Raw genomic sequence first — 12,146 nt, 5'->3', positions numbered from 1 at the left:
TGTGACCAAGTTGACAAATTACAGCTTCGGCCACAACGAGATCAACCATTCAAGAAACATCTTTCAACAAATGGCTGTGGCCTAGAAATTCCAACGCTTGCTGGCGGATGCCCGTCCGACTCCAGCCAGGGAGGAAAGAAAGACGAGGAAAGTGTTCTGTTTTACCGATACGTACCTGGCCTCGACAACCCCAGAAAATCGCTACCGAGTTTTCTTGCTTGATACCTAGACCACCTTGCATGGCCAGTGAGGATGCCGACTACTGTCGAGATTGACGGCCACAACTGGGGAAAGTTGCCTAGGATGAACCGTATAGGCAGCTTCGACGTTGGCCGAGGTTCCAATATACGAAAGAGTGAACGAAAAAATCGTAGCAAGGACGAAGATAGCGGATAGTAGTGCGCCTTGTGTCAGGCCCGCATAGGGGAACTTGTTTACTTGGCTCTTTGGCAGGTCGTTTGAGAGGCAGTGATATAAGGAAGGGGAAAAACATGGCGGGCTTTACGTGCTCCATGAAACTCGAGAAATACCAAAAAAGAGATCTGAGCCAGATTGCCGGCCGTCTTGAAGAGTCGATATTTTTGGTTAGGAGGAAAATGGAAAAAAAAGGCTGCAGTGTCTCAAGTCCTCTCGAGGGTCATGAGGTGTTGCTCCATGAAGACAAAAGTGGACCGGAGATGTTAGCTGACCCCCTGCAGTGGTGGTTTCAGCACCTGACAGAGCCCCCTGACAGCAGCTGACAGCACCCGAGTCCTTCCAACCCTGGGGTATAGGTGGGAGGGCGGTTAAGATAAGGTTTGGTGATAAAGACCAATTCATGGAATCGGGGGGAGGGGAACCGAGCGAACTAGAGGTACTACCTCTGCGGCGGGCGGAGAGGCTCGCGACGGAATCCTTCCACTGCCGCCTTGCTCCCGTCCCTTACCTCTCTACTACACGCGCTGAGGGACTGCACCCCGACTTTCCACTTGCAAATCGCCGCCGGCAAACGGACCATCTTCCTTGTGGGATTTGACGGTTCCGTGTTGTAGCCGGAGTCTGAAATAACGCCTTCCGTCGACTTCGCGACTTGCTTAGTTCTTTGCTCCCCAGAGTGAACCGTCGCACCATCTTTCTGAGATCGCCGTCGTCGTCGTCCGTCTTAGGTCCATTGATGAATGACGACGGAGTGGCTTGACCACCACCACCTTCCATCCGCCTCTCTACCTGCCAAAACAGCCATGCCTACCACCGTCACCGCCTCGGTCCCATAATTCCGTTTTCGCCTCTCGAGAAGGCCAATCGATAGGTTGTGGACATCCAAGAATCATTCCAGAAACGAACGCATTTGAATGGCTCTCTGTGTTGATTCCTGATCCCCCACCGCAGCCTTGTGTTCGCATCTCGCCTCGCCTCACACCACCGCAAGCGCCCCGAATATTCAACTTGGGCCTGGTGCCCTTTCTGCCTTTCCAAATACCACTAGTAATACTCTCAGCCAGCCCCGAATAGCCAGTTATTCACCTTTCAACACTGTACGATATACAGACTACCAAGCGACAACCCCTTGCCCAGCTATGGCTACCCGTGATGCTCCCGGTTCCTCCCGGGACGCAGTTATAAACATAAGCAGCGATTCAGAATCCGATTCGCCCTATGCCCGAAGCCGTCATCCTTCTGTTAGCGCACAGCGGCCAATATGCCAATGGCGGAACTCGACCTTCCACGATCAGGAATGCTCCCACTACTTTGACTGCCCTACCCACGTGGTGGAGCGAGTGATATCGGACGGCGAATCCCAAGGTGATGAGGAAGGTAGGGCACGCCCAGATCAACCAGACGAGTCCGACGGGGAACAACCACAACTTAGGGATGTGTCTCCTTTGAGCCAGAGCGAGGATGAGGGAGGTGTAGTTATGTCCAGCCCGAATGCTTCTCGGGGCGTTTCGCCTTTGCCTTCAAGCCCGGCAAGAGGCGGGTATGAGATAACCACGGCGGCGGGAACAAACCATCCTCCCGTACCGGGGGAACAACAGGGGGACGGCACATCTCCAGTCAACACCGAGAACTTACCTACAACACCGCTCACGGGGTCGGCCGAAAACCTAATTGCCCTCAATGATTCCCCAGTGCAAACAAGAGGCCAGCCACAGCTTGGATATTTTGCACAGCATGCTACAAGTACCGGTGAGTATGGATCAGGGACGGTAACCACGCCGAGCCCTGGACCCTCGCGTGGTGGTGTACCTTCGAGACTGCGCGAAGTATTCGAAAGCCCACCAACTCCCACCACAGATCTTTCACCGAGGTTGGTGCGAGGCCTGTCTCAACAACCTCCTCCGGCACAGCGCAGGGTATTGGAGGAGATAGTGCTGCCACGGTGGCAGCCAGACGCCGAGGTGACTTATTGCCCCATTTGCCACACCCAGTTTAGCATATTCGTTAGAAAGCATCATTGCAGGTATGTTGTTGAACTGGCCTTGACATCAAAAACTAGCTACTTACCTCTGTCCAGAAAATGCGGGCGTGTGGTGTGCAATTCGTGCTCGCCCCATAGAATCACAATTCCGTACCAGTATATCGTACAGCCGGCCGGCACGCCCCGTTTAGCTCCGAGATACGCGGGCTCGTTTTTGGGTGGAGACCCGCGATCCCCGAACTTCAGTGTCCTCGGCGGCGGCGAACGGGTCAGGTTATGCAACCCCTGTGTTCCAGATCCCAACACGGCTCCGCCGCAAACGCAAGCCCAGGGGTCAAACCATTCGCGGTCTCACGGCAATGTCGCCCGTGGATCTGAGGGCGGTGGTGGTGAAGCCACCTCGCCCGACTACAGTAACAGATGGAGCTCGTATTTCGGGCCGTCGCCCTCATCCGATGGACAGTTCAGAAATAGAAGTGTAACTCTGGTTCGTGAGACTGTGATTTTCATGACTATCTATTTCCCTCAACCTGTTTTTCTGAAGATTGAGACCTAACGAGCGTTGCCCCATAGCAACCCACCGTCACGACGTTGCCATCTGGATCTAACAACATATTTATCTCCACTGCCCCGATGGAGAGCCGTATCATGTCTGGTACCCCGCCGGTATACTACCAGTCCGGCTCCTCTTCCCATTCTCACCCGTATCGTGGGCTCACATCTCAACAACGGTACCGGTCTCTACTTGATATTGGTGAGCGGCCTGGACCTTCAGCTGGACCGTCTTCATCGTCCAGTCCCGATATCAACCGCCGTTTACCTCCAACTCCACGATCACACAGCCGCCACCATCAACATCATCATCATCATCACCAACAACAACACATCATTCCCGAGGAAGATGAGTGTCCGGTCTGCCATAGGGAGCTTCCATCACGCAATCTTCCCAACTTTGAAACTCTGCGCGAATCCCACATAAACCAATGTATAGCCACGCACAGCGCGTATAACGGCAGTGCCCGCCCAGCAGTGACTGACGAGAACGGAGAGGGAAGCAGCGGAGTCAATACTTCTTCACTACCACCAGCGCCGCCACGGCGGACCGGCATGTTTCCATACACGGCGACGGAGAAAGACTGCGTGGACTCGGCGGAATGCACGATTTGTCTGGAGGAGTTTGAGCCTGGGGTGGCCATGGCTAGGTTGGAGTGTCTGTGCAGGTTTCACAGAGCGTGTATAAGTGCGTGGTGGGAGAGACATCCGGGCAGGTGTCCTATGCATCAACATGATGGGTTTGGATATTGAAGGGCATTAGGGTAAAGGGCGAAATGAGTCTGATCATTGGGGTCTGGTGGTGCTGTCTGGAGTCATGTTTCCTTTTTTAGTGGGATCTTTTCCTGGGTCCATTCATTGCATGTTGTTTCTCTCTCTTTCATCGCATGGCGGTTGTCTTGTTGGGGTTGACAAATCATCAAGATAGTACGGACGTGATTCTTAACCGGGCAAGTTCCTGACTCAAGTAACTTACTCTAGGCTGGAAGGACCACACAGCGAAACTGCGTGTCGGATAGAAGTAATGTACGTCAGGCACTGGGGTTGATACTATTTGTGTTAATCAGGTTTTGGGCTCACTATGCCGTGATTCTCCTCAGCTGGAACGTCGACAAATATGAGTGGAAACTGCGTGATAAAGAATACATGGGGCTTTGCCCCTATGTTTACATGACCCTGGCTCCCTGAACTGTCCGCTCCGCTCCGTTGCTGACACCCAAGTTGATCAAGTGGTACATAATTGTGAGACTCTTCTGTGTCTTTCCCTGAGACCATCATGTGGAAACAGTTAAGCAGCGCCCTCAATACCCATCTGATCAGGGCCAAACGACAATGGGAGAAGCTAGGTATCAAAAAAAATGTCAGGAAACCCCTTTTGAACTCTCGCGAGACGCCAAAGGTCAAAGGACAAGCAAGGACGAAAAGGTAATAACTCACATCTTCAAGCCGCAAAACACTGAAATTCTCATCTTTATCAAACATGAGAATAGGCATGCTCAATTCGCAAAACTCGCGGATACTATACGCATATTTGCAAAAGCCCGGTCAGTCTCAAACAAACAGAAGAAAAGAAAAAGAGGAAACGCCAAAAGGGCGTAGCTAGCTGTATGGATATCATGGGAACTCACAACTGCCTACACATGCCACAAGGACTAGCAGCCGGGCTAATATCCGTCGCCACTGCCACCGCCTTGAACCCGCGGTGTCCCTCGGTAATCGCCCTACCGAAGGCTACCCGCTCCGCGCACGTGGTCACGGGGTAGCTGGCGTTCTCCACGTTGGCTCCCGGCGTGTATGTTCCCTCTGATGATGATGATGACCTCTCTCCCGTGACGGCGGCGTTGTTAACCTTGCCGGTGGACAGCAAAACGGCGCCGACCCGGAACTTGCTGTAGGGACTGTACGAGGTGGCCTTGGCGGCTACGGCGCGGTCGCGCAGCTGGGCGAATTCGGAGGGGGTTAGGTTGTAGGTTTGGCAGGTTTGGGCGATGACGGTTTCAGAGTGGCCGTTGAGGATGGGTGGTGCTGGGGGCGCCATGGTGGTGGTGGTGGTGGTGGTGGTGAATGTGACCTAGTGGTTATGGGGTTGGGGATGCCTTCTATTTTGTGTGTGTGAAGAATGACTGGATGGTGGAAGATGCTGAATAATGAGAATTTGAGAAGAGAATGAGCACTAGTGTGTTGTAGTCGTCACCAAGTCGGTAGGTACTAGGCATAAATTTTGTTTCGAGTTGAAGACTGGAATAGTGTATTATACAAACTCCCGCGCCTCATCCCTCCTCCCTTTTCCGTCCAGATTCTCCAGGGTCTTTCATTGTTTAGTACGTACCTCCGTTCCCCAGACCATTCTTTAGCCTGCCCAGGGGTGATGTCGGCCAAAAGACAGCGCATCCGACCGACTACCAGCGAGTGGTGACAACGGGGCGTGCCGAGTAGCGGTCCCCGGAGAGCGGAGAAAGAGCGGAAGCTAGCGGGACGGCTACCCCGCCACCCCGCCCTCTTCGTTATCTTATCTCTTAGACCTTCTTGCTTTGCCCTGCAAGCCCCTGTAACATCGGCGGTCCCTTGCCTATTATGGGAACCGACTTATCTCTCAACTCAAAACCGCGGGTCATGAGGTCACTATCAAGAAAAGAGTCGGTCACCATTTCGGCATACCGCTTCCGGTGTATAGTTGAATATGTCCTGGTCAAACAATGGGCAACCAGTAATTATTCTGTAACAGGACGTGGCTCTTCTTTTTCCTTTTCTTTTTGTCGCCGGTTGAAGATGAGTGTTTTGGGAATCAAGATTGGGGACAGGATAGAAAATTGGCTGTATTTCCGATGTCGAGGTTATCCGAGATGTTGATATCGAGATAGGCTACCAACACCAGATATAGTCTAATCTTGGCCTCTTTGTCAGCTCGAGACCTCTGGTCAAGTTCCCTACTTGTAGGCCTTTCATACCTATCAATACGTGTCGTTCCATATTCAAGAGCTAACCTATCTTGGCTCGCCTGGATATCCCAACTGCTACCCTAGATATGTGATGTCAAAATTCATGAGTCCGTTTCCGATCAGTTATTTCTGAAGCATATCCTATCCATACCTAATGACCTCAATGCGTCCTCATGATGTTTGGGGCAATATGGGGACTAAGTTGCGATCAACAAACCGGCATTAGATTGTGCAGACCGATTCATTCACTGACAACAACTGCAAGTTTGTGAGTGTCTGGTCCAGACATAAAGCGTCAAATCTCAAACAATGTATCTATTTTTTCAGTATATCAATACGGTGAGTCTGTCTGCTCTCAAACCTCTCAAGGGATATATGTCCCGCAGGCGCAGTACTTTTCAATTCCCAAATTCCAACATCCACGGTTTTCGTCCGTTCCTTTGTTCGTTTGTTCGTTGCCATAAATCCTTCCCTTCCATCCTCCCCTGGACTTTTTATTTCCCAAAAACAATATCCTTCAACTTCTCCTTCTCACCACTCTCTTCACACATCCCCCTAAACACTCCACTCCCACCATCCTTCTCCCACAGCTCCCTCGGCGTCCCAAACTCGGCAACCTTGCCGTCGCTCAGCACCAAAATGCGATCGAAATCAGCAATCGTGCTCAAACGGTGAGCGATAACGAGCAGCGTTGCATCAGTAAACTCCTCGCGAATAGACCGCTGGATCAACGCATCCGTGTGCATATCCACCGCCGAGGTGGCCTCGTCCAGGACCATAACTCTCGGCCTCGAGACGATAGCGCGCGCAAGGCAGAGGAGCTGGCGCTGGCCCTGAGACAAGTTGAGACCGCCTTCGGAGATCTGGGAATCCAGGTTCTGGAAGATGTTGGTGTTCTTGTTCTGGATGCCTCCGGTGGCCGAAGACGATGAGGCCTCTGGTGCGGGGGTGGCGCTCCCGGAGTTGGAATTACTGTCGCCGACGAGGTGAACGCGCTCGAGGGACTCGCGCAGCTCGGCATCGGTCTGGTGGTTGAACGGGTCGAGGTTGGAGCGTACGGTGCCGGAGAAGAGGACGGGGTCCTGCGGGATGATGGCCAGGCGAGAGCGCAGGTCGTGAAGCTTGATGGTGGAGATATCGATGCCATCGATATGAATGCTGCCGGAGCTAGCCTCGATGAAGCGGAAGAGGGCAAGGGTGAGCGAGGATTTTCCGGCGCCGGTGCGGCCAACGACGCCGATGCGCTCATTGCGGTTAATGCTGAAGCTAACGCCCTTGAGGACAGGAGGGAGGTCGGGGGCGTAGCTGACGACGAGGTCCTTGACTTCGATGCGGCCGTCGGTGGGCCACGCGGCGGGCGGGCTGATGCCTTCGAGGGACTCGGTAGGAAGGGAGGCGTACTAGACAGGATTTGTTAGTAAAAAGAGCGGGGGTCAGGTGGAAGACAATAGTTCAAAACCTACCTCAACAATTCTCTCGGCGGCATTCATGTTCAGCTCAACGTTGGCATACAGACGAATCGTCCACATGACGCAGTTGGAGAACTCTAGAGCGAAAGCGAGTGCGAAGCCAGCCAGAGCCGAGTCGATGCCAGGGGTGACCAAAATGAGGATCGCGACGAAGGAGGCAAAAAAAGAGCCCACAAGCGACATTCTCCAGCCCATCCATCTGTTGAAAAGCCAGAGATGCCATGTCGCCATGGAATACTCATCCACCTTGCGATACATGCGCTTGATATAACCCTCTGACTTGTCGAAACCGCGAATGGTGGCGACGCCAGAGAGAGCGGAGCCGAACTGCTCGAACACGGGTGACTTGGTAGTGCTTTCCAGCCGCTTCACCGGACGAGCGCCGTCGAGATACCGGATCGCATAGTAGAGGCAGATGAACAACAGGATACCAGCAAGCAGGACAATGTACGGGGAGACAAAGAGGCCTGCAACAATGACACCAAGCAGGTTCAAAAAAGAATTCATACCAAAGCTGACCGAGTTGGCCATTTGCGAGTCGATAATGTTAAAGTCTGACGTGAAGCGATTCAAAATGCGCCCGACAGGAACGGTATCAAGCCAGCGAATGGGGGCGCGAAGGATGGTGAAGTTAAGTTTCTGGAACAGGCCCCTGCTTGCGCGGATGGAGCCAATGTAGACGTAGAGGAACTTGAGTGTACCGACGATGGATGAGATGAGGGCCAGAAGTACGTAGATGCTGAGGTAGTATGTGAGGCTGTTATGGCTGGTGATGGATGGAGCAGCCATCGTGTGGAAAGACGTCTGCTGAATGCCGGTGCCATAGGCAAAGCCTTGCTCGATCGTACCACTGGGGAAATGCTGACTGTCAAAAGCTTGCTCATCGGAATCCGCTGTCCAAATTTTGAGCCACCATGATCGCCCAATACTGAACGCCTGGACGACAACGAAAATCATGAGAGCGATGGTCCAGTAACTCCAACCTCCACTGGCCAGCAGATATTGGTAATAAATCTGCTTTTTGACAGCTCCCTTCTCGCGTCCCTCGTCCTCAACAAACTTGCGAGCGGCAGTCTTAGAGTTGACCTTCTTCAAAGCGTTAGCATCTGCCTCGGCCTGTTGTCCATCGCCATCAACAGAATCATCCGAATTCACAGCAGTGTCGGCTTGTTCGTCGGCTTCAATTTCCTCGGGAGATTCTTCAAGACGCTTGATCTGGTCCAAAGTCCCTGCTTCGCGCAGCTTGTCAACCGAACCGGCCTCCAACACACGGCCATCACCAAGCTCCACGAGGTACTTGGTCTTGGGCTCGCAGAGGGCAACATGGTGGGTAACGAGAATTCGTGTGCGGCCAGTGGCCAGAACACCGTTAAGGCACTTGTCAAAGATGTGGCGGCCGACGTGAGCATCCACGGCCGAGAAGATATCGTCAAGGACAAGAATACCGGCGCGGGAATAGATGGCTCTAGCCAGTGTGATGCGCCATTTCTGGCCACCGCTTAGGTTGATACCGTTTTGGCCGATTTCCGTATTTTCGCCATCGGAGAGCATTTGCAAATCCTTTTTCAGTGCGCAAACTTCAATGGTCTTCTTGTAGCGTTCTTCGTCAAAAGGCAGTCCAAAGAGGATATTCTCCTTGATGGTTGCGTTCTCGATCCAGGGAATCTGGGCTACGTAGGCGATGGCCGAAGGGATGATCCAGTTGTCCTTGTTGGCCTTGTCATCGTGGCGATCAGCCAGTGAAGGGGCCTTGGGTATAAACAATTTGCCCTCAAGGACATCAACCTCGCCAAGAATAGCGGACAGCATTAAGCTCTTTCCTGTTCCTGTTTTGCCGGAGATGACCGATAGCTCCCCTTTCGGGAATGTGACACTGATATTGCGAAGGACGAATCTGTCCTCCTCTTTGATATCCTCATCCGAAGGCCAGGCAATGGAAGCGTTTTGGAACGAGACCTCTTCAGCATCCTCCGAGACGACCGTCACCTCGGAAGAGTCCAGATATTCCTGCATACGCTTGATCGAAATCCACGCATCCAGCAGATCAGTTGTAAGCTCAGGAATCACCGACAGCGTCACTTCGAGACCTCTAAAGACACCAAGACTGACAAAGGCAACAGATGGTGTAAGCACACCGTTCAAAGCGGCGTAGACAGCCAAAGATATAGCCGAAAGCAAGATAGGACTCGTGACCCAACAGGCAAGGAGGGCTGTGTCGGCCATGAACACACTCCAGACCGCACCAAGTTCCCTGTCTCGGACTGAGCCAATCTTGCCTTCCCACTCTGGCTCCAGAGCAGAGAACTTGATCTGTCTGATACCCTGGAGGGCTTCGGTAACGACCGCCATCTTCTCGTCTCTGACCTTCATCAGTTTATCCTGAGCGGCGGCATATTTCTTGGAGAAGTGGACGTTCACTGGCATAATGGCAAGCATGGCGGAGAAGCCCGCCAGAAGAGCCTTCCAGCCCAGGAGGTGGGTTAAGAAGGTCAGTGAAACAATGAGCTTGAAGAGACTGCCAGGGAACATGTTTTGGTAGGTAGAAAAATCCGAGACACGCTTCGCATCAACGCCAATCAGATTCACCGTGTTCTGCTTGCCCTTCTTAAGCTCATCAGAATCATCCTCGGCCTCGGCCTCTGGCTCGGCTGGCGGCGCATCGGCTGGTGTTCCCTCTCCTGTTGGCCCAACGACAGGAGGCTCGCCTGACTCAGTGGTCTTCTCCTTTTCCTTGGCCTTTCCGGCACCCTTGACGTCCTTCTTCCGCATTGACTTTTCAAAGATGAGTGCAGAGAGTTGAGCGCGAATGGGGATGGCAAGTTCAGACCACGAAAGCCAGAACACATAGGCTTCCACCCATGACTGGGCAATCATGGCCACGCCGAGGAAGAAAACCCAGTACCAGACACCGAACCCGTAGCTGCTGCCAACCTGGGGATTCTCCAAGATACGCAAGAGTTGCAGAATCACCCACTGGGGGGAGAAGTTTAAAAAGGCCGTGCAGAGCGTCAAAGCCCACTGCAATGAGAACGCCTTCTTGTGGGCAAGAATCACGGACAGCCAAAGGTTATGGCGGTAGTTGCGTCGCTTCCAATCGGCTGAAGTGTCTGCAGCTCGGCAAAAATGATCAGGCCTGTTGAGGTCGGTCAAGTCGAGATCTTTCTTTTTAACAGCAAGATCCAGGAGCTTGCTGGGCCAGGCATATGTAAAGCGGCTGATAGCTGACACGGTATACATCCTATCAACCGGCTCTCCATCGATATAGACGTCGGGTCTCCTTGGAATGGACAAACTGGAAACCGCAAGGGTTCCGGCCAGTGCCAGCTCGACGGCACGGAGGACAAACAGGGTGCGATTGTGATCCCAGAGAGATTCTGAAGCATCAGCACCCTGGATAAACAGAATGGCACTCAGCACTGCGGAGGACAAAAACGCGTAAATGCCGAGATCAAAGGCCTGCACCGACTTTCTGCAAGAGGCTATTGTGATAGCCTGGAACAGTAGTAGGGCCTACAACCCAAAGTCAGCTATCTTGGGCAAAAAAAAACTAAACAAAATCAGGAAGGATAAGACTGTACCCATGCTCCAATAGACAGCCAGTCGTTCACCGAACTGGCCTTTTTACTTGTCGACAACAGTGCAATGGCGATAGAGAGGGCAAGACCAGCGGCGGCAGAGAGCAAGATCACCGTCTTTGGGATCTTGGCCGAGTAGGCTCTTTGCGACTCGACGGTCGCCTTTCCGTCGGCATCTTCATAGAGGACTTCTTGTCGTGCCTCGCGCTTTCTAAATCGTTGGACGAACCCGGACACAGCAGGCAAGGAGCCGAGGCCAACGAGGGCAAGGCCGGTCACGACCGCTGCAAAACGGGATTCATTGCGTGACATGGCCACTTAGATCTTGTGGCCTTGTACAAGATCACGCCAAACTTCGGTAACGCGTCTGGTTGGCGACACGGTCAACAGGCTTTTTGACCGGATCTCGAGCGCGTTGTGTCTCGCGCCAGCGCCCCTCGCTTTCTTTGTTGTCGGGGAGAAAGAAGAACCGACAACCAGACTGGCAAGATGTTGGCGAAGGAAGGAGGGTTGGGACCTGAGCTCAGCGTTGAGGTATTCTCAACCATCCACCAGAGCTGGGTAAGGGGAGGAAAGGAAACGAAAAAGAACACAGAAAGGGAGAAGAGGATACTCAAAAAACACCAAGAAAAAAAAGAAAAAGAGGGCGGTCAGCTACTTAGATACTTCTTGCCTATCTAGACGGACACCTCTCTGACGAGGGAGGGGTGTGGTTAAAAAAAAAGTTGAAAGCGGCCAATCCTCCAATTGACGCTCCTCGATTGGCCCAATCTGCTACTTATCAATAATACAGGGGTTCCACCCAGACCCAGAAGGCCGGAGGATTCGGGTTTTGAGGTTGCCGTCTGCTTGTGTAAGCCAGCAAAGACAGCTAACGCCACACAAGCGCTAACCCATCGATACAAAGCTAACTAAGCACCTAAGGTATGCACAAACTCAAGAACCCCGACTTTTGTACGTTCATCAGACAGGAGTTGGCTGGCGTCCTGTCAGCATAAGGGTCTTTTGGACATATCGAGACACACCCTTCCGTTCTGAATGCAACGAACCCCGCAGTGTGCTGGATGTAAGATGATCGTGCAACGGTAGCCAACAGCATTGGGTTCATCCGTCGCCGTTCGGGTGGGAGATGGAAAAGAGATTGTTGTCTTGACTCACATGGCGAACTTGTCGAGAGCCTGGGCTGAAGGGGGGGGGGGGGGGGGGGGGGGGG

The 12,146-nt window shown here is 52.9% G+C and overlaps 3 protein-coding genes across 3 annotated transcripts; 1 reads left to right on the top strand and 2 right to left on the bottom strand.

The window, feature by feature from the left end:
- Positions 1-1,477: 1,477 nt before the first annotated feature.
- On the top strand, positions 1,478-3,590 carry NEUTE1DRAFT_71960 (uncharacterized protein; the record flags this gene model as incomplete). The annotated part of the gene is made up of 3 exons (XM_009857746.1): positions 1,478-2,440; positions 2,495-2,889; positions 3,040-3,590. 3 exons carry the CDS (start codon positions 1,557-1,559, stop codon positions 3,375-3,377), a joined length of 1,617 nt encoding a protein of 538 aa, XP_009856048.1.
- Positions 3,591-3,687: 97 nt separating this feature from the next.
- NEUTE1DRAFT_149946 (uncharacterized protein) lies at positions 3,688-5,109 on the bottom strand (the record flags this gene model as incomplete). The annotated part of the gene is made up of 3 exons (XM_009857745.1): positions 3,688-4,292; positions 4,388-4,469; positions 4,579-5,109. 3 exons carry the CDS (start codon positions 4,986-4,988, stop codon positions 4,239-4,241), a joined length of 546 nt encoding a protein of 181 aa, XP_009856047.1.
- Positions 5,110-6,187: 1,078 nt separating this feature from the next.
- On the bottom strand, positions 6,188-11,245 carry NEUTE1DRAFT_90646 (uncharacterized protein; the record flags this gene model as incomplete). Its single annotated transcript, XM_009857744.1, has 3 exons — positions 6,188-7,289; positions 7,353-10,850; positions 10,937-11,245. The coding sequence occupies 3 exons, from the start codon at positions 11,243-11,245 to the stop codon at positions 6,384-6,386; spliced, it is 4,713 nt and encodes a 1,570-aa protein (XP_009856046.1).
- Between the last annotated feature and the right edge of the window lie 901 nt (positions 11,246-12,146).

The sequence above is a fragment of the Neurospora tetrasperma genome (assembly GCF_000213175.1).
Source record: "Neurospora tetrasperma FGSC 2508 unplaced genomic scaffold NEUTE1scaffold_81, whole genome shotgun sequence".
Classification (NCBI taxonomy): domain Eukaryota; kingdom Fungi; phylum Ascomycota; class Sordariomycetes; order Sordariales; family Sordariaceae; genus Neurospora; species Neurospora tetrasperma.
Note: the sequence above shows the minus strand (reverse complement) of the source record. Positions and strands in the feature narration are given on the sequence as shown.